Here is a 22,338-nt window from a genome sequence, read left to right as displayed (position 1 = left end):
TGACCACTATGTGGAGCTGCAGCACCGGGCATCTCTTTAAGATGATGAGCTTCTGTCCAGCTGGACCCTTCTAGAACATGGGGACACGATTTCAACATATCAGATGTTAAACTGAGACATTTTACCATTCATGAAAATATCAGCTCATTTTGAATTTGATGGCAGCAACACATCTCAAAAAAGTAGGGACAGGGCCGTGTTTACCACTGTGTAGCATCCTCTCTTCTTTTAACAACAGTCTGTAAACGTTTGGCAGGTCAGGAGACCAGTTCTTGGGAGAGGAATGTTGTCCCATTCTGATGCTCCAAATGCTTTCTATTGGTGAAAGGTCTGGACTGCAGGCAGACCAGTTCAGGACCAGGACTCTTCTCCTGTGAAGCCATGCTGTTGTGATGGATGTGGTATGTGGTTCAGCATGGTCTTGCTGACAGAGACGTTGTCTGGATGGGAGCATGTGTTGCTCTAAAAGCTCTCTCTACTTCTCAGCATTGATAGTTCCTTTCCAGATGTTAGAGCTGCCCACGCCATAGACACTAATGCAACCCCATACCATCAGAGATGCAGGCTTTAGACCTGAGCCAGGAGAACCAGCTGGATGCTCCCTCTCCTCTTTAGTCTACAGGACATGACGTCTGAGGTTTCCTCTGACCACAGAACAGTTTTCCATGTTTCCTCAGTCCATGTTAAATGAGCTTTGGTCCAGAGAAGACGGCAGCGTTTCTGGATCCTGTTCACATATGGCTTCTTCTCTCCATGATTCAGCTTTAACTGTCATTGGTGGATGGTACAGCCAGTGATTTCTTATGATTGTTTCTGTCCATGATGATAATATGGATTTTACGCTGAGGAATATTTTTCTGAAATTTCCCAGTTTTTCAGGGCTTGGTGAACCTCCACTCATCTTTACTTCTGAAATGCTTCTTTTGATGTTAATTTCATAAAAGTCTTTACTTCCTGAAGGAGCAGAAGTTAAATGACAATGTTTAAATACTAGAGGCTATTTGCAGGTGAACTAAATTCTGAGAAGGTCCGACGTGTCTTTGTTAAAAGGAGCCCTGCATGATCAGACCAGTTCATCTTGTTGGATAGATTTTTGAATCTCTCAAATGTATATTGAACTAAAAACTCACTAGATGTCTGCATTTCGAGTAAATTTGAGCTCATAAACTCACCAGGCGGCCGCCATGTTTTTAAAAACAAATTTCATTGAAGGTTATGCACATCACATTATCACATCTCAGTAACAATCAAAAGGTAAGGTGCATTGAACAGTACATCGTAAGAAACTTTACCAAAAAGAAAAGTGAAGAGGCATTAAATAAATGAAATAAAAACAAGACAAAACAGTCCAGGTTGAAGAGATTAAAGAATCTTAAAGACTAAGTTTAGTATTTGTCAAACTAGACTAAAATGTAATTTAGTTTTTGTCGGCCATCCTAAATCTGTGATATTTCTCCACTGTGGGTAAATCTGTCAAAAACAATGCATCTGTATCTCCTCTGCCTCTCAGCTGTAGAAAGCAGGGACCCCAGGCTAGACAGAGAACACACTACCATGGTTTGGTACCAGATTTAAGAAAGAAAATAAAAGCTTGGACTAAAAGAAAAGACTCAAATGTGAGGACTTTTTATGGCAGTGATCATCAACTGGCGGTCCGGGGCCCACATCTGGCCCCCAGAACATGACCGGTATCTTATGCCGTTTTTAATTCATATTTTATTTTCTTAATAAACTCCATACAGCTATTAAAACAACTAAAAAAAAAAAAAAAAAAAAACTGAGACTGAATCAGTTTAATTGGCTTGACTTGACTTTATGTTTCATTTTTAGAAATCCACCTGTTAGTCATTATTGACAAAAATGTTTGTTAAACATATTCATCAGGGATTCTTGATAAAAATGGGAATGAACAATAAAATATAAAAATGAAATGGAAATAAGAAGCGTAATAATAGAAAATGGGAGTTTATTGGTTATTGTTATGCAGATATGTCCTCATGCATCTGAGCCAACACCAGCATATAAATGTAGACCAGACCTCACTGGTTCTGGACCAGGGCTGGACCAGAAGGAACTTTTTTCAACTAGGAAAGCTTTTTTTTTTTGTTTTGCATAAATAAAAAAAAAAAAAAAACATTTATATGAACTTATTTCTAGTTCATTCAACTCAATATCTTGAGGCAGCCTGAAAATTCACCATTAAATCCTGAGTTCAGGGTTTATGCCAACTTAATTCTGACATGAACAGAATTTTAACTCTTCTATCAGGATTTATGGCTGATACGCCTCATTTACATGAAACTCCGCCCTCTTTTAGTGTCAAATCTCATAGATATTGTGAAATATTTTGGCTCTAGTTATGTTCACAGCAACTTTGGGCCATTTTTTGACCTGAAACTCCCATAATTCATAGTAAGTATAGATCATGAGGGGCCCATTCATGTTACTTTAAGTCAGTTAGAACAAATAGATACATATTTATTATTCAAGAAGATTAAAGATTGACCCCAGGAAAGCTTAAAGGTGAAATAGTTTTTGTGCTTGTGCAGACTTTAACTGGTAAAGAGAGACTGTAGAGAACAGAGATGTGTTTAATTCTTTTATAATCTTATCCTATAAGGGTTTTATTCAGACATGAGTCGACACGGCAGGCGTCTCCCCTTCATTTTAACGTTTATTGTGACAGGATTTTCTTCAAACATCACAAACATCAGATGTTAAAATGTCTTAATGTGGTTTCTGTCTTTCAGGGGCACGGCAGGGCGTCGGCCACCGGCTCACAGCGGTCCACGACAGCTCGGACTTCTCCGATCTGGACTCCGTCGTATTTTCCGGAGATGGACGTCCACTTGGTCTCGCCATCGCGGTACGTGCGGCTGAGGCGGGCCGTGTAGGGGATGTCGGCTTTCATTTTGCGCCCCTCCATGCGGACTCTGCAGTAGTGGTTTGGGGGGACGGTGAGCTCCACGGACACGGAGTGGCTCATGGCCTCCACCACGGTGGTTCCTCTGGTGAACTCCAGCGTCTTCTCGCCGCCAATCTCGATGCCTCCCTCGCCGATGAACGGGATTTTGGCGGTGATGCTGCCGCTGATTCCTAGCATGGTGGCCCGGCCGATGTTCCAGGTGGTCTCCACCTCGGTGGTCTTTGAGATGGTGACGGTTTTGGATACTGCCTGGCACTCGTTGTTGGTGACCCCAGAGATGCGCATGGTCTCAGGAGGATACTGGAAGAGGGCGACCTCGTCGATGTTGTACTTGACGTCGGAGATGTGCTGAGTGTAGGCATCCCTGTTGATGGTCAGGACTTGGTACTTCTTGTACCAATACTCATCACCCTCCCACGGCAGGAAAAAGGCTTCAAACTGAGGCACGACCTTCCCCAGACCATACTTGTTCTTCCCGACGTAGATGCCGACACCCAGGCAGGTTCTGACTGAATGCTGAGGGACTGATCCGTAGGAGTCTTCCTTCCACTCCAGGAACTCAAAGTTGTCTTTGTTGGCCAGGATCTCGAACTCGGGGGCGTAGTACTCACGGTCCCCATACGGGTAGCGGCAGTAGGGGCCCAGGCTGGGGTTGTAGAAACCGGCCTCACACTTGTACTTGCAGACGTAGTCGGTGCGTTCGGTGTAGCCGTTGTAGATCGCCACGGCTCCGTTTGGCAGAGAGCCGTCCCAGCTGAGCCACTCCAGGTTCACGTTATCACCGAAAATGTGGGAGTCTGGAAGATTGTCCTGCTGCTCCAGGTCTGCTGGAGTCAGAGGCTCCCACACCACATGGGTACCTGATGACTCAGGGACCACGCCCTGCAGCTCCGGGTTCAGTAATGAGACTGTATGGAAGGACACAGAGGGAGTTAGCATGTTAAACTCAAGCAGAGACCACCATGGTTAAAAATGAGGCCACGCTGTGTGCAGAAGCAGCAGAAATCACATCCATACTCTATGGTCAAATGTTTGTTTACAGCAGAAATAAACATGTCTATAACCTGGTTCAAAAAAGGAATTTAGTCTGATTAATACGTCTCTGGCCTCAGTCTGATACCAGGTTGGGCAAAAGTTCATCAGAGCATCATTTCTAACAGAGGTGACCACAGAAGTCTGCTTCAGAACCAACAGGTGACATCACTGAGACTGTGCCCATGTTCATAGACGGACCATGGACCACCAACCCAACTTTTTTCATCAAACATAAAACTGAAAATCCCCATCGTCATTGAACCACTCTGAAAAGCTTCAGTGGTTTTTAATCAGCTCCCATCAGAGGATGATCTTCCTGCAGCAGCAGAAGAAATGAAACCTACCACAGATGATGATTGTGCACCTCTACACCTCCATCATCGAGTCCATCATCTCTTCATCCTTCACTCTCTGGAAGGCTGCAGCCACGGCGAGGTACAGGAGGCCTCAGCATATCATTCTCTCTGTAGAGAGAGTGATTAGCTGCAGTCGACCATCTCTACATGACCTCTACACCTCCAGGTGCAGCTGACCCTTCTGACCAGGGGCACAGACTTTTTCAGGCCGCCCCCTCTGGCAGGGGGCTGAGGTCCACCAGGACTAAAACCTCCTGCAACAAGAACAGTTTCTTCCCCTCTGCTGTCGGTCTAATGCAGCGGTTCTCAACATTTTCAGCCCACAACCCCAAAATAAAGGTGCCAGAGACCAGGACCCCCGCTGTACCTGAAGGTGGCTGAACACAGCCATGCAGATTCAAGAACAGTCAGGTGCAGACAGTGCCGCCCATTAGGGGGATAAATGGGAGGGCTCTCTGGGACCCAGCCAAACTGGGGGCCAGCAAAATCATGGTCCGTTGTAAAGTTAGCTAGATATCCATATCTTTATTTTATATTTAACCTGAACAATAACCACTCTGAACGCAGCAACAGATATTTTTTTAAAAGTAATTTTTGCCGTAGTATAGTCATCTTAAAAATGTATATCGCTTTTCTTAAAGATAGAATTAAATTAGCAAAGAAATGTCAAAAAGGGTGGTGGGAAAGGTGGGTAAACTGAATTTTAGAAGTAGCAGAAATGGGTTAGAAGTGGCATAAATTTGATAACAGTGGCAAAAAAAGAGCAAAAAATGGGTTGAAGTGGCAAAAACAGGGATTAAAAGTGGTAAAAAGGGGTTAAAAAGTGACAGAAATAGGTTTAACGTGGCAAAAATAGGTGAAATCGGATTTAAAAGTGGGAAAACGTGCTGAGATGGGTTAACTAATGAACAGTACTCTGGCCCTCCCCCCACAGACTCTCACTGAACCCAGAATCAGCAGAAAGAAACCATGCATGTTTGAACTGACTTTATGCACTGCACTAACACACACAGACTTTATCTCGTCTGTTTACACCCACTCACTGTTACACTCTTTTAGAAACTGCACCATGACCTAATCACTAATACAGCTGCACATCTGCAGTTTCTCCGTTTACATCTTTGCATATTTACGATGTTTGTAACGTATTTTCTGTTTTTATTTTGCTATTATATTTTTCCACCTTCTAGCCCCTTAATATTTTCATTAGCCTCTAAATATTTGTTCTTCTTCTGTTGCCTGTTTTGCACCAAACTCCAAGTCAGATTCTTTGTGCATATGTTTCTGGAAATAAAGAGTTTTGTTATCAAATGTTGAATATTTGACCTTTTCGGTGCTGTGAGCTCTTCCTCACGATGTCCTGCAGGCTGGCTGCAGACAGAGCCAGCAGAGCCGACAGCAACAACACCGACAGCTTCATCTGCAAACCAAACAAGAAACTTCTGTTTGACAACATGCAAAAGAACCAGACAGGTTCTAAAAGTGTGTTTGTAGGTTCTGCTCTACAGTGTCACCTTGTTTATTCAGATATTTAAGCATGCATCCATGCATTAGATGATGATCATAGTTCCTGTTAGAGACTGATGAGCTATTCTCTTGTATTTCTGTGACTAAAAAACTTTAGAATAACACTCTGGTGATACTGAACAAATTTGCAACATGCCTATTTTACCTCTACACATGTTTCTCTTCATTAAAAATAACCTGAATCCTGCAAGGAGCATGCTACGATTATTAACATGTAAATGTTGCATCTTTAAATTGTTTTTCTGTTTTTGTATAATAAAATTATCCAACACTTCTTTTCATTTCCTTTAACATTTTGGATTTGGATTTCTATAAATTATGACCATTATTTGATATTCAGTTCTAAAGTGAATCTAAGAACACATGTAGACAGAACAAAGTCAGCTTAGTCTCAGCAGATGTTAAATTATTGCTGTGAAAAATAAAATCTACCCTTAAAGAATCTGAGTTTACTGATTAATTTGATTGATTTTAGCCTTCAGTCACACTAACAGGTGGTTGTACTGAAAGTTTGAAGGTGTAAAGGCGATGAAGAGCACTCACCCTGACCGTCGCTCCCCGCTGAGTCCACAGAGACTAAAGCTGCAGGTTTTTATACACTCAGCTTTATGACTGAACCATAAATCACACCGCTCACCTTCACTCACTCTCAGTGATCCTCTCTCCAGAAAACGGCCGCTTACTGCGACGCAGACTGAGCTAATACTGGTGAATAAAAGCCAAATGCAGTGATCTGGAAATCCTTTTCACCTAAAATCATCTGAAAACAGCACAATGAAAAGAGATTTAATATGGGACTGATTCATAAATATATTTAATATAAGTAGGGCTGGGCAGTTAATAGAAATGTAGATTAAATCACAATCTGACCCACTGAAATGTTTCAAATCACAGAGGGTGCAATATGTCTTTGACCTGAAATGTGTTTTAAAATACCAGCTTTATATTTTTTTTGAGGCAGAGGTGTTTCGCTCTTCACATCATGCAAACATTTAAGTGCTAATATTTTCTAGAATAATTCACAAAATTCCTACTTTTCTTATTTTTGTATATTTTTGTCTTCAAAATAAATCCATAAATCATCACTTCCTTCATTACAATTCATATCAAATTTGCAATAAAGGACAAAACAAATGCAATAGGACATTTTTGTTAGATCTATTTGAATTTTTGAAAGAAATTTGCTCAGGAATTTGTAGATATTTTTGCAGAAATTTGAGAAATGTATTTTGACATTTTTAGGAATTTCATTTGAATTTTGGGGTTGGAAATTTGCTTTCAAAATTTAAAGTATCCTCTTGAAAATTTGATAAATTTATTTATAAATTTTGGGGAATTTGATTTGAATTTCTTTGGAAATTTGTTAAGAAAATTGTAGGTATTTTAGGGAAATTTGTAACATTTATTTGTACATTTTGGGGAATTTGATTCAAATTTCTGGGGGAATTGGCTTTGGAACTGTTAGGTTATTTCATGAAAATTTTAGAAATTTATTCGTAAATTTTTAAGAAGTATATCTGATCTTTTTTTGGGGATGGGGGTTGCTTTGATTTTTTTTTGTTTGTTTGTTTTTAGTATTTTAATTAAATTTTGAGGAATTTATTTGTAAATTTTTGGGAAATTTATGTGATTTTTTGGGTGGGGGTTGCGTGAAAAAAAAAAATCACATTTAGATTATTTTCCCAAATCTTTCAGCCCTAAATAGAAGTATTAAAATGTTTTCTGCTTCCTTGTATATTTCTAATAGGAGACAGGTCATACAGGCCAGTCTAGGCTCAGCCCTCTTTCACTGTGAAGCCATGCTGTTGTAACTCCACAGAATGTGGAAGACGAATTCAGGAGTATACGCAAAAGTTTTTGTCGTACTGGCGTTTCATCCACAAGTGAACGGCGTTTTGGGAGGCTGTAAACGCTACTTTTTTAAACCGGGTCCCAGAGTGATCAAATCTTTAAACACTTACAACACTTTCATCTCTGCGTGGACGGCCAACTTCGTCTTTCTTGAAACGACTACCTCACACATAGCGTAGCCCACTTACCCCGCATGCGCTGTCAAACCAAAACAACAATGGTGGATTACAGGACTGTGTTCGTGCTGCAGAAGCTACTGAGCTTATTCTGGCTTCTACAGCCAAATCTGATGCTCCTTTACCACCAGAGAGAACAGCAGACACCAGATGTTCTCAAGAACAACCAGAAGGGCAACCAGGAGAAAATCTGTGGCAGTTTTCTGTGATCTTCTTCTCTCTTTCAGTGCATTTCTGTGGCAGCGTTACAGCGCCACTTTCAGGCTTGGCATAAATACTACAGCGTTTCAGTCGTTTTCAGTGGTTCCGTGCTTATGCGGACATTTCCCAAAACGATCCTGTGTTACAGAAAACTTTTTCAAAACAAAACAGAAATATAATATTTTTGTCTCTGTGTGGACGAGGCCTGAGTGCAGGGATGTCAAACTCAATCACAACAGGGGCCGAATTCTGAATTTGGGTCCAACCTGAGGGCCGAGCAGGGTCCACATTTAACCGTGAACTGTCAACCTCATTTTTACCAGCTATGAATTATGGGTGAAAAAACCTTAGCACTGATGATAAAGGATTTTGAGATTGAAAAGGTCAAAAATATAAGTTTAAAAGCTCAAAATCCTTTATAAAAATTCAAACTTAGTAGCCCAAAATGTTCAAATCATGACATTTAAAGTCAAAATGATTTTTAAAAAAGGCAAATATATGCGATAGAAAGTTGGAATCATGATTCTTAATGGTCATAGTCTGTGATCATTTCAAAGTCATCAGTTTAAAATGTAAAAGCGTGAGAAAAACATTTACACTTTGAGTTTTAAAGGTCAAAATGGCTTAAAATTTAAAATTGAGGATCTAAAAGGTCAAATTATGAGACAAAAGTCAAAGCAAGAGCTAAAAAGTTCAAAACTGGAGAAAAAATTCCAAATCATGAGTTAAAAAGGTCGAGATATTACTTGAAAGATCTTAAATCGAGGATCTAAAAGGTAAAATATGAGATAAAATGTCAAAATTGTGAATTGAAAATGTCAACATCAAAACCATAACTTAACTGTGAGATGCAAAATTAAGAATATGGAAACATAAATGTATTTTCCCACAATGATGACTTTTAATCTTATTATTTTAACTTTTTACTTTTTTAATGACTTAACAAGGATGTTTTAAATCCTCATGCTTACCTTTACATTTTTAAACTGGAGGAAATCTGCAGACCTCAAACCAGTGGGCCAGTTAAAATCAAAATATGATAGGATCTAGTGGGCCAGATGTAACTGTACCCGGGCCGGATTTGGCCCCTGGGCCTTGACTTTGACCTGGTTTGAAGGTAAACTTATGACAGAGTTTATGCTCTTTCAACATTCAAGGTGTTGCACCAGCTGAGGCTGAAATTGTAACTGAAATCTTAACATAACTTTTACTAAGTGTTAAGTCTTCTATAGCATATGGCTGCATGGTGATCGTTCTGGAAGGTGAGACAAACTTGGAGGATCATGAGGAGCAAAGGATTTTACCTGCAATGACTTTTCAGCAGGGCACTCATCAGATTAAGTTATTTTCAGTCTGTTTAGAAATGATAAGACAAGAATTAAAAATACTGCTCAGTTATTGGTTGAACTGAGTGAAAACTTCTTATCTGCATCAGTATTTCTGTTAGTTTGGACATAAAGCTCTATTAAGATCACCCTTATGGTGCAACCAAACGATGCCACTCTGAAGTCCCAGCTGAACGAGTTCCAGTGTAGAGATCAGTGTAGAATTATGGCATGGCTGCTTCAGCAGGCTGCAGGAGTTGTTGGAGTGTTTCACAGATTTCCTAACCTTGCAGAGCCGATGGACTCTCTAGATTCCACGTCTGTCATCAGGAAAATCCATCCTGCAAAGCTCCAATCTAAAACGACTGCAAGGTCTGAGAACAGACCCGACCAATCAGCATCATTAGACTGATGCGGGTTTAGCTGTCCTGGAGAGAGAAGCAATGCTGCTGCTGAGAGCCGATCAGCTGGGATGGTGGAGCTGTGCGTGTTTCCCAGGTGAATGTAAAAAATATCCATGAAATGATTTATTAAAGAGTGTGGCATGTCAGGCTAGAGTAAACCCAGAGGACGTGTGAGTCCTGCATGTTTTTGTGTGCACTACAAACTTTTTTCTAAGGTTTAAAACCCAAACTGATTCTGAGTATCAGGACTTGTGTGAATGTGGAAGGCATTTAAGCAGCAAAGCTCTGACTAAGACTCCAAACTGAGCCGTAAAGATCCAGAACCTTCCTTGACTGTCCTGAGAAAATGTGTTTGTGTTTGTACACGGAGAAACATTAAAAACAATGAATAACAACAATGATCACTCAATAAACAACAGGACGCTATTAAACTCTGATAAAACTATCCATATGTTTCACTCAATATATACCAGGGGGTCAAACTCAAGGCCTGGGGGCCAAATCCGGCCCGTGGACATTTAAACCCGGCCCACCAGATCATGTGATATTTTTGTTATAACTGGTCCACCAGTGTGAGGTCTGCAGATTTCGTCAGTATAAAGATGTAAATCTAACCTTGTTGGTTTGAAATATCCTTAAGTCATCAAAAATTGCAAAAATAAAGGGAAAATAATGAGTTGAAAAGTCAAGAATGTGTGAAAATATAACACTAACTTGTGTTTTAATTTAAGATTTTAATTTTGCATCTCATAATTACAGCTCAAACTTCTGATTTTGGCTTTTTATGTCGTATTCAGACCTTTCAATTCATGATTTTGACCTTTAAGAATGACGTTTTTTTATTTCAAGCCAAATTCTGATGTTTTAAATTCATGATTTCGAAATTTATCTGACTTTATGACCTTTTAACTCCTCACTTAGACTTTAATGTTTAAAACTTTGACCTTTAAATCTCACATTTAAAAATCTAAAACTTATGATATTGACTTATATCTCTTATTTTTACCTTTTAAACTCATGATTTTGAATTTTATTTTATTTTTACCTTTTTAAACTCATAGTTTTGATTTTTATCTCACATTTTTTCCTCAGAAATTCAGTTTGTTTTTCAAACTTGGACCTTTTAAAACCATGATTTCAAGTTCCAGCTTAAATTTTGATCTTTAAAATGCCTCATTTTGAATTTTATTCCATATTTTGACCTATAAACTTGTGATTTCAAACTGCCATTTCACATATTTGCCTTTTAAAAACATTATTTTGACTTTTAATACTGTGTTTTGACCTGTTTAACTAAGTTTGACATTCTATCTCATATTTTGAACCTATAAATTTATAATTTGAACATTTTTAAAAATCTCAAAATCATGTATCATCAGTGCTAAGGTTTTTTTTTCTTCTATATTTCATTACTGGTGAAAATGAGGTTGAGAGTTTATGGTTCAATGTCGACCCTGTCACGCCCTCTGGTTGGACCTAAATCCAGAATCCGGCCCCTGCAGTGATTGAGTTTGACGCCCCTGATAAATAATGTTCACATGGAAATTTTTGCAGCTATCAAATATTTGATTTTTCATGTTTTTTGTCTCTTTTTCCCGTTTTTAACCTGAATAGATGAATCAGTATTACTAGTTGAATCCGTTTCCTGTCCCAGTCGGCTCTTTTCTGTTACTCTGAGCGTTTTTATGAACAGGGAGCTCGAAAAGGCTTAAGAAGATAAAGTGAAGATAAAGGAAAAGAGAAGAATAGTTAAATTTATGACAGCCTCCCTGCTGATCTTCTAACCCATTACAAAATACAGCAGATAAACCAGGATAAGATTCAGGATTATTAACCTTTTAAAGAAAACACCGAGATAAGAGAGAGTTATCAGCTCTGACCTCTAAAGGATCACACAGTATCTGTGACCTTCACTCTATCAGGAGCTCACTGTCCGCTTAAACAGTGTTAATAAAGATTCACACATACAAAAATACTCTCTCTCATGGACCAAATAAAGGTCTGAGTAATGATGTAGTCCCTTCTATGGGCACAGATCCTCCCGTAGGAGCATCCTCCTCCACAAACATGCATTCCCTTTCCTCTTTGGCTGCAACTGTGGAGAAAAAACACGGAATCAGACATTAAACTTGTCCTGAGCATGTGCCACAAAAGCAGCAAATAAACCGCCATGAAGAGAGTTAAACCTGAGAATTAAAGTGATCTGATGGTTTCTTTAGGAACTCTGAGGTGTTGTTGCTAAGCAGATAAATGTTTGGCAGGTTATTCACACATTATATAATTTTATAAGTCAATAACAAGAAGATTATTGTTATGCAACTTTTATATCGTATCATCCTTGATAGGTATAAATGATACGTGACCTTATTGCTTGGTTATGAGCAAATGCAAAGAAGAAATGAATGATGGGAAATCTTGCTGACAGTTGAAACACAGGCATTTGAAACAGGGAGAATAAAGGAAGTTCATTTCTGCAGAAACTTAAGAAAAATCTTCCAAGACTGTGCTGGAGGTTGAGCCTGGCACCACGCTGAACGATGGCGTGCTCTGGCGCCTTCCCTGCGTTGGCCTGGCGAATAAATCAGGAGGCGATTACTTTAGATCAGTGGTTCTCAACTGGTCGGGCATCAGGGCTCACCAATACCCCCTTACCTGAAATCACAACCAAATGTTTTCAATTTCTTCAATTTATTTATGAAAAATGTTGCAGTTTGGGTCTTAAACAGAACAAAACATGACGGAAAAAAGAAAGTGCATAGATACAAAAGCATGCATACAGTTTATTTTTACTCCCGTTTCCTTGGATGGCATGCAGTTTTAGGAACTAGAACAAAATTGCAATTTCAGCTGAAATTGTGTGGGGATGCCGAGAGCTGAATTGTGGAAGAACTTCTGAAAATGGCCAAAAGCACAAAAATAGCTGAAAATAGCATAAAAATAGTGTCAAATAGCATAAAATAGCATAAAAGTAGCTGAAAATGGCATTCAATAGCTCAAAAAAGAATAAAAATAGCTGAAAATAGCCTAAAAAACTGAAAAATACCTAAAAGTAGCTGTAAGTAGCCTTCAAATAGCTGAAAATAGCATAAAAATGGTGTCAAATAGCATAAAATGGCATAAAAGTAGCTGAAAATGGCATTCAATGGCTAAAAAAACTTACAAATAGCTGAAAATAGCTGAAAATAGCTTTATTTTAAAAATGATAAAAGTTAGAAATGAAAAAGTCATAGCAGTCAAATGACAAAGAAACTGATTTTTTTTAATAGTTTAAACGGCGTTGATACGACAAAGTACGAAGGAGGAGACAGCCGGCGTGGAGGAAGAACAATAAACAAAATGGCCGATGCAAATATCAATAGTGTGGATGCTCAGCATCCCCACTAACTACCTTGTTATCTTGGGAAATCTAGCTTTGTGATAAGATCAGATAAATTGGTGGAAATCATGAGAAAATGAGATTGGAGACTGAAATTTACTTATAACTAGAAAGTAAGTATTTTTTAGTATTTTTTTTCCAGGCTCTTGTTCGCGACCCACTGTAAAGAGCTCTGCGACCCACTTTTGGGTCCCGACCCACCACTTGAGAACCACTGCTTCAGGTGACTTCCAGCTGTGTAGGTGCAGAGCCGTGGTTCCTCTCCACCATTTCCACAATCCTGCAGCAGAGAAAGAGACACAAAAACACAACCTCCAAAACTACAAAATAGAAACCAAAACAAACTCTGAATTAATCGATAGAAAAATATCAAATAAACTCAGAGTCTAACATCACGTCTGGTTCTGGATCCTGTTCACATATGGCTTCTTCTCTCCATCATCCAGCTTTAACTGTCATTGGTGGATGGCACGGCCAACTGTGTGACAGACGATGATTTCTGGAATGTTCCTGAGCCCATGCAGTGATTTCACTACAGAATCATGCCTGTTTTTTATGCAGTGGCCCCTGAGGGCCCCTGAGGGCCCCTTCAGCCTTGTCCCTTACTCACAGAGATTTCTCCAGACTGTCTGAATCTGTTGATGACATTATGGACTGTAGATGGAGGGAGATTTAAAGTCTTCACGATTTTACATTGAGCTAATACAGGATTAGCTCTGTGTGAACAAAAGATGTATTTATGTCCGTTCATTCATTATCATGTTGGCATCTGTTCATTCCCAACACATGCCCTTCATTTATCAGTCCAGACTTATATAATAGTACTTCTATAACCCTGTGAATGGAGAGCTGAGGTCTAGACCACTGATACTCAACCTGAGGCTCTGGAGCCACATGTGGCTCTTTTATGACTTAATTTGAAATATTTTATGTCTTAAATTGAAATATTATTCCCCTAGAAAACCTTACAAAAGGACCACTTTTATCCCATTTTTGCCACTTTTATCCCATTTTTACCACTTTTATCCCATTTTTGCCCTTTTCACCATTTTTTCTCCCCATTTAATCTACCTTTGTCATTAAATACCACTTTCTTCCTACTTTTTTGCTCATGTTTGCCACTTTTTTTCCCATTTCAACCAGTTTTTCCCATGTTTGCCACTTTTTTCCCATTTTTGCTAATTTAATTTACGTTTTGCGATTAAATACCACTTTTTCCCTACTTTTTGCCAATTTTTGACACTTTTTAAAAAACTTTCATCAATGTTTTTGCCACTTTTATCCCATTTTTGCCCCTTTTCACCATTTTTCTCCCCATTTAAGCTACCTTTTGTCATTAAATACCACTTTCTTCCCCAGTTGTGCCCATTTTAACCACTTGTTTTTGGCAGTTGTATCCCATTTTTGCCCTTTTTCGCACTTGTGCCCATTTAAGCTACCTTTTGCCATTCAATACCACTAGTTTCCTCCTTTTTGCCAATTTTTGCCAATTCTTTTCACCTCTTTTATCCCATTTTTGCCCTTTTTCATCACTTTTCACACATTAAAGCTACGTTTTGCCATGAAATACCACTTGTTTCCTATTTTTTGCCAATTTTTGCCACTCCTGACTGCTTTTTGCTGTTTTAGTCACATTTCACTCATTTTTTTTTATCAGGTTTTTGCCACTTTTGGACCTTTTTTTTGCCACCTGTAACTCATTTTTTTGTCACTTCTCACTCGTTTTTTTTGCTGCTTTCTGACCCCTTTTCCATGTTTTCCTCCCCATTTTCACCCGTTTTTGTTACTTATTGACCATTTTTGCCTCCTTTAACTTGTTGTTATTGCTACTTCAAGCATTTTTTGCCTTTTTTCAACATTTAGATTGTGGCTCTTTCAAAGGTATTTTTCAACAATTCAACATTTTTTTCATCACTTTGGTTGAGTAACACTGGTCTAGACAGAGCTGTTTTCTGACTCTTTGGTCTCCAGCTACAGTATAATGTCGCCCTCTAGAGGCCACAGAGTACATCACGACCGATCTGCACTAAATCGCCCTGACACAGTACAGTGTACCAGCCTTCAGTCCTTTTATATACCTTTTATTTGATTTGGACTACAAATAATTATTTGTAAAAATTTAAAAAAGAAAAGGCCCTGGTAGATTAGTGTGAGTTAGAGTTTCAGAATGATGAAAGGTCTGAGCTGCAGCCTTACCCCACCAGAATTAATCTGCATGTCAGGTTCTTAAATGCCCTCTCAGCTTTTAAGCTTTAAATTTAAATGTCCTGCTGTTCAGTCTCTGGTCTGCTCATCACTGTTGTGTTTTTATATCCCACCACCAGGGGGCAGCAGAGTCTGCAGAGAGAGGACCAGAGAGCAGTGATAGGGTTTCTCTCATCTTATCTATCATTAAACCTGAAACCAACACATTTAAATTCGTCTACTATCATCATCCTCTCTGCAGAGTTGTTTTAAATCATCAGAGCTATCAGATATTCTTGTTTCAGAACATGATAGGTATGAGGAAGAAGGACTTTCTTCATGCTCATGTGGTGGGCAGGGAGAACTATCATGGAGGGGGTGACTCTGGAATACCAGCTCCTTTTCCAGCCTCCCTGAGGTGTGATGGGAATAACTGGTTGATACGACGGTGAGGACCTTAACAACCCTGTTGATGTGCTGGTTTTTGCTGCCCATTGGTCTACACTAGTGGTTCCCAAACCTGTGTGGTGAGGCACAGTGGTGCATCTTGCAGCGAGCACAGGTGTGCCATGGAATTTATACAACTGCAACTTAAGATGCTGTAACTCTTAAAAGAAAGGAGATTTTGTAAAGATTGTCTGCCTTGAGATTTTTGGGTGATCTTTGATGTGCCTCAGGAAAAAACAAAAACAAAAAAAAAAACACCAGCCTACGTGCTTCAGATCATGGAGGTCATTAAAAAGGGGGCAGTTGGGCATAGTGGAGAAACTCTTTCCCTTCCCTTTACATAAAATTACTCAGACTTGAGTTACAGGTGGCAAAAAAAAAAAAAAATGGTCCAAAAGTGGCAAAAACATGAGTGAAAAGTGACTGAAATGGCAAAAGGCAGTCAAGAGTGGAAAAAATTGGCAAAAACTAGAAAACAAGTGTTTTTCAATGGCAAAAAGGTAGCTTAAATGGGTGAAAATAGGGAGAGAAAAATTGGTCAAAAGGGGCAAAAATGGCTTAATACTGGCAAATATTTGTAAAAGTTAAAAAAAAGTGTCAATTTGGCAAAAAGTAGGGAAAAAGTGGTATTCAATGGCAAAAGCTAAATTAAAGTGGCAAAAATGGGATAAAGGGTCAAAAATAGGAAAAAGTGGCAAAAAAAAAATAGGAAAAAAGTGGTATTTAATGGCAAAAAGTAGTTTAAATGGGCAAAAAGTAGTGAAAAAAAAAGATTTATAAATTAAATTAGAAGGTGCAACATTTCTTTAACCTGAAATTTGTGTCTAAATACATGTTTAGAACTTTTTTTGCAGCAGCAGAGATGTTATGCATAGTATATCATGCAATCATTCTAGTGGCATATTTTTAGAATAATGTATAAAAAAAAATCCAATTTTCTTCATTTTTGTATTTTTTTCTTGTTAAATATGAGAGTTATATTAAAAATGTCATTCCCATAAATACAAGAGTTCATATCAAATTTGCAAAATGCGTTAAAAAACCATCACATTTACATATTTTTAAAAATTGTTCTGCCTAGTTTAAGTGAATATTGTGCTGTTATACAGTAAAGAATGAATTATTGCTTGTTTTGTTGTAAAATGCATGACATGAGGAATTTAAGAATTAATTGCAAATTAAATGGCAATATTAGGTAAAAAAAAAATCACAATTAGATAATTTTCCCAAATCATTCAGCCCTTCTGAGGAAACATGGAAAACTGTTCTGTGGTTAGATGAAACATGGAAAACTGTTCTGTGGTCAGAGGAAACCACAGACGCCGTGTCCTGTGGACTAAAGAGGAGAGGGAGCATCCAGCTGGTTCTCCTGGCTCAGGTCTAAAGCCTGCATCTCTGATGGTATGGGGTTGCATTAGTGCCTATGGCGTGGGCAGCTCTAACATCTGGAAAGGAACTATCAATGCTGGAAAGTAGAGAGAGCTTTTAGAGCAACACATGCTCCCATCCAGACAATGTCTCTGTCAGGGAAGGCCTTGACTATTTCAGCAAGACCACGCTAAACCACATACCACATCCATCACAACAGCATGGCTTCACAGGAGGAGAGTCCAGGTCCTGAACTGGTCTGCCTGCAGTCCAGAAGTTTCACTGACAGAAAACAAGAATGGGACAACATTCTTCTCAGTGGTAAACATGGCCCTGTCCCTACTTTTTTGAGATGTGTTGCTGCCATCAAATCTAAAATGAGCTGATATTTCTCCTGAGATGTTAAAATGTCTCAGTTTAACGTCTGATCTGTTGTTTCTGTTCTGTTTTGAATCAAACATGGGTTTATGAGATCTGACAAACATTGACTTCTCATATTATTTATTTTACGTAGTGTCCCAGCTTTTTTGGAACTGTGGTTGTAGTACCAGTAGTATAAATGCTAGACAGCTGTGAACGTTATAAGTGCATCATGTTTCCTCATTACGTTAACTCTGAGCTGTTAGAGCGGTTCCTGTCATTGTGCTCCTGGTTTATTGTCCTCTGTTTGGCTCCAGCTTCAAGCAGCCGGACAAAGAGAGCAGCCGTTGTTCTGCATGCTAATGATGCTACACACACACGCCTCTGTGAGAATGTCTCAGTGTGTCACCAGCAGCACTGATGACCAATGTCTTTGTTTTCTGTTACAGGCTCACAAATGTACATGAACATGCACTGTAGCTTCATACATGACACACACACACACACACACACACACACACACACACACACACACCCACACAGACACACAGGCTATATGCTTTAGTTTTCTGTGTTTCTGTCAGGGTTTAAGTTTGGCTTAAATCTTTAATTCTAGAACAGAAAATGAGGCATGCAATCATCAGGTGGATGGTCTTTGGTTTACTTTAATTCACTGAAGTCAATTTAAAACAAGTATTTCCTGAACGTTCGGAGGTTAAATCTCTTTCCATGGAGTGTTTTTATGATCAGGAGAAGGCAGAGGATCAGCAGGGGTCTAGTTCTCCATAAAGCCTTAATATACAGTCATTATGACTGTGAATCAAATAAACAGTGCATCTAAAATGAACTAGAAAGTCAGAATGAGACACACATCCGTTGGTTGGTGGTGGAACAAGAATCAAGAATGGCCCAGGATGGTCCCGTTAAAGGACTCGTGCAACAAGTGACTCCTCTGAGCTGACATGCTCCCCCTCAGATATTTTCTGCCTCTTCATGTCTAAAATAAAAAACAATGGGCCCAGAGTGACTAAAAAGGCATCAAAATACATTTTAATTAACCAAAGAAGTCCCTGTGAAAGATCTCTGGCCACAACATCTAGATCCAAGCCCTTCAAAAACCCCAAATGTCTTTGTGTCAAGCTGGTGAAAGTTCAGTAGATCCCTATAGATTGTGCTGGGGCAGGGGGACCATCACCCCTCTTGTGTGCCACTGTGGTAAAAAAAAAAAAAAAACACCAGTAAGTGCTTCCTTTGGTGCTTTTATGTGTGCAAAATTTGCCAAAGTGCCCTTGTAAAGGTCCTCTAGGTCGACTAAATTTGACAGTGTCCTCTAAGTGGACACAACTTGATAAAGTGTCCTCTTAAGAGCCCTTTAAGTAAATAAATTTTGACAAAGTGTCCTCTAAGAGGACAGAATTTGACAAAGTGCCCTCTTAAGTGTCCTCTGTGTGGAATAAATTTTATAAAGCATCCTCCTAAGTATCCTCTAAGTGGATAAATATGCTGGAAAGTGCATTCTTAGTGGACAAAGTGCCCTCTTAAGTGTCCTCTAAGTGGACAGAATTTGATAAGTGCCCTCTTAAGTGCCCTTTGTGTGGAATAAATTTTATAAAGCATCCTCCTAAGTATCCTCTAAGTGGATAAATATGCTGGAAAGTGCATTCTTAGTGGACAAAACTTGACAAAGTTGCCTTCTTTAGTGTCTTCTAAGTGGACATTATTTATAAAGTGCCATCTCAGTCTCGTCTATGTGGACAAAATCTGTCTTAGTGTCCTCTTAAATTTCCTCTAAGTGTTTGTGACAAAGAGTGTTTAGGTTTTCTTGGGACCTTACATGATAAACTTGCTATTCCAGTGGGTAAGGAGTCCTCTCACTGTGTCTAAGAGTGGAGAAAATGCATTAAAGTGCCGTAAGCTTCCTGCTATAAAGTCCATTTTCACTGACATCCTCCCTTGTCTATCTTTGTTCCTATTCTCATGTTTTGTTCTGTTTTTTTTTTTTTTGTTTTTTTTTTTTTGCAGAGATGCTGTAGGTTTAACTTCAGATCTTAACCAGGACCTCTAACTATTTCACTATAAATGTTTGATGACTTTTTGCCCACAGCAGGTGTCCTTTTTATCACTGTTGCCCCGGTCCCTCAAACATCCTGAGTCCATCACTGCCAACAGACACACTGGACCAGTGAACAACGTTACTGTGTGGTAAAATGACTGAAATACATCAGAATATCTGATAAGTGCCAGAAGAACTTTGATTTTATGTTCTGATGCTCTTCTAAGAGCTGCTGAGGTACTGTTGGTTATTTGGCTACTAGCCACTTTCTGGTTGTTGCCCCTCCATGACTCAGACCACCCCTATCTCTGCCCCCCGTCTTGTGTCTTCTCTGTCAGGACGCGTGCCAAAGTTTGGTGCGTAACGGACACCGATCCATGTCTCCCTCCTCCTCCTCCTCCTCTCCGCCGGGTTCCTGACATGCTGGGATGTCTCGAGCGTCAAGCAAGAGGAGGAGAGAGAGAGAGAGAAAGAGAGAGATGACAATAAATCGTTTGAGTTGGGCTGACATCTGAGGGGACGACACGCCGCCAACTCGTGGATGGACAGACGGAGAAACAGAGAGAGAGGCAGAGAGGGACACGGAGTCAAAAGGTGAGAGTTGGTGTCGTTTACGCACGGATCCTTGGCGCGCGTCCTGGTGCGCACAGTTTGGAGGAAGACCCCTTTTTTTTACTGTTTGAGTGGAACTGTTACATCTGACTGTTTGATTTGGACTCCGGTTTGCCTACTTTGAGATAAATGCTGCGCTGCTGCATGGACACCCTGCAGGTTCCGGAGCTGGTGTTGATCTCACGGTAGCCGTTTGTCTCTCGGTGCGTCAGTGACTCTTTGGACGGGATTAAACGTCTACATTCGTGGACATGTCGGGTCAGAAACCGTCCCTGGGGAGCGGAGGACGCTTCCAGGTGGATGTAGTGACAGAAGCATCATCCACCCCTGCTCCCCCTGCTCCCCCAGCTCCTCCTGTCCTTGCCCCCACCGATGAATCCGAGCCCTCCGAGGAGACCAAAGCCCGGTCCAGGTCGGTGGGCTTCATGGATTCAGACATCGGCCTCCCTCCTGATGTCCTCCACGAGCCTGACACGACCAAGATCGACTCAGTCAGCCTCCATTCAACAGGCACAGGCCACACGCACATCTCAGACACCCACTCCAACACCTACTACATGAGGACCTTTGGACACAACACCATCGACGCAGTGCCGAACATCGACTTCTACCGACAGACCGCCGGGCAGTTCGGAGAGAAGCTGACCAGACCGTCCCTGTCCGAGCTGCACGACGAACTGGACAAAGTAAAACCCAAAACACACAAACTAATCCACCATTACTGGATGTGGCTTCAGGTCACCTTTCACAACCACAGCAGCAGGTTCATGTTTAATGTTCACAACCACAGCAGCAGGTTCATGTTTAATGTTCACAACCACAGCAGCAGGTTCATGTTTAATGTTCACAACCACAGCAGCAGGTTCATGTTTAATGTTCACAACCACAGCAGCAGGTTCATGTTTAATGTTCACAACCACAGCAGCAGGTTCATGTTTAATGTTCACAACCACAGCAGCAGGTTCATGTTTAATGTTCACAACCACAGCAGCAGGTTCATGTTTAATGTTCACAACCACAGCAGCAGGTTCATGTTTAATGTTCACAACCACAGCAGCAGGTTCATGTTTAATGTTAACAACCACAGCAGCAGGTTCATGTTTAATGTTCACAACCACAGCAGCAGGTTCATGTTTAATGTTCACAACCACAGCAGCAGGTTCATGTTTAATGTTCACAACCACAGCAGCAGGTTCATGTTTAATGTTCACAACCACAGCAGCAGGTTCATGTTTAATGTTCACAACCACAGCAGCAGGTTCATGTTTAATGTTCACAACCACAGCAGCAGGTTCATGTTTAATGTTCACAACCACAGCAGCAGGTTCATGTTTAATGTTAACAACCACAGCAGCAGGTTCATGTTTAATGTTAACAATCACAGCAGCAGGTTCATGTTTAATGTTAACAATCACAGCAGCAGGTTCATGTTTAATGTTCACAACCACAGCAGCAGGTTCATGTTTAATGTTCACAACCACAGCAGCAGGTTCATGATTAATGTTAACAACCACAGCAGCAGGTTCATGTTTAATGTTAACAACCACAGCAGCAGGTTCATGTTTAATGTTCACAACCACAGCAGCAGGTTCATGTTTAATGTTCACAACCACAGCAGCAGGTTCATGTTTAATGTTAACAATCACAGCAGCAGGTTCATGTTTAATGTTAACAACCACAGCAGCAGGTTCATGTTTAATGTTAACAACCACAGCAGCAGGTTCATGTTTAATGTTCACAATCACAGCAGCAGGTTCATGTTTAATGTTCACAACCACAGCAGCAGGTTCATGTTTAATGTTCACAACCACAGCAGCAGGTTCATGTTTAATGTTCACAACCACAGCAGCAGGTTCATGTTTAATGTTCACAACCACAGCAGCAGGTTCATGTTTAATGTTCACAACCACAGCAGCAGGTTCATGTTTAATGTTCACAACCACAGCAGCAGGTTCATGTTTAATGTTCACAATCACAGCAGCAGGTTCATGTTTTAATGTTCACAATCACAGCAGCAGGTTCATGTTTTAATGTTCACAATCACAGCAGCAGGTTCATGTTTTAATGTTCACAATCACAGCAGCAGGTTCATGTTTTAATGTTCACAATCACAGCAGCAGGTTCATGTTTAATGTTC

General features: G+C 40.0%; 2 protein-coding genes across 2 annotated transcripts in view; one reads left to right on the top strand and one right to left on the bottom strand.

Moving 5' to 3' along the window:
• Positions 1-2,746: 2,746 nt before the first annotated feature.
• Positions 2,747-15,856, bottom strand: LOC121509795 (natterin-3-like). Its single transcript, XM_041787456.1, has 5 exons — positions 15,755-15,856; positions 13,379-13,457; positions 11,835-11,896; positions 5,644-5,737; positions 2,747-3,834 (listed from the first exon to the last, which is right to left on the bottom strand). Exons 1-5 carry the CDS (start codon positions 15,854-15,856, stop codon positions 2,747-2,749), a joined length of 1,425 nt encoding a protein of 474 aa, XP_041643390.1.
• Positions 15,857-20,118: 4,262 nt separating this feature from the next.
• LOC121510067 (solute carrier family 12 member 2) overlaps positions 20,119-22,338 on the top strand; it is a 34,580-nt gene continuing 32,360 nt past the window's right edge. The window contains exon 1 of the mRNA XM_041787958.1: positions 20,119-20,887. Within this exon, the coding sequence (XP_041643892.1) occupies positions 20,453-20,887 (435 nt within the window). The 5' untranslated portion in view covers positions 20,119-20,452. The remainder of the gene's footprint in view (positions 20,888-22,338) is intronic.

Source organism: Cheilinus undulatus, linkage group 5 (assembly GCF_018320785.1).
Source record: "Cheilinus undulatus linkage group 5, ASM1832078v1, whole genome shotgun sequence".
In the NCBI taxonomy this organism is placed as follows: Eukaryota; Metazoa; Chordata; class Actinopteri; order Labriformes; family Labridae; genus Cheilinus; species Cheilinus undulatus.
The sequence above is the reverse complement of the archived record's forward strand: the minus strand, read 5'-3'. Positions and strand labels throughout refer to the sequence as shown.

Bases quoted from the DNA above. Each gene is read 5' to 3' on its own strand.
- LOC121509795 (XM_041787456.1), bottom strand. From the start codon at position 15,856: ATGGGCAGCAAAAACCAGCACATCAACAGGGTTGTTAAGGTCCTCACC. The intron at 13,458-15,754 runs GTATTCCAGAGT...TCTCTGCTGCAG, and splicing joins GGAGGCTGGAAAAGGAGCTG to GATTGTGGAAATGGTGGAGA. The intron at 5,738-11,834 runs GTGCCCATAGAA...TTTGGTTTGCAG, and splicing joins ATGCTCCTACGGGAGGATCT to ATGAAGCTGTCGGTGTTGTT.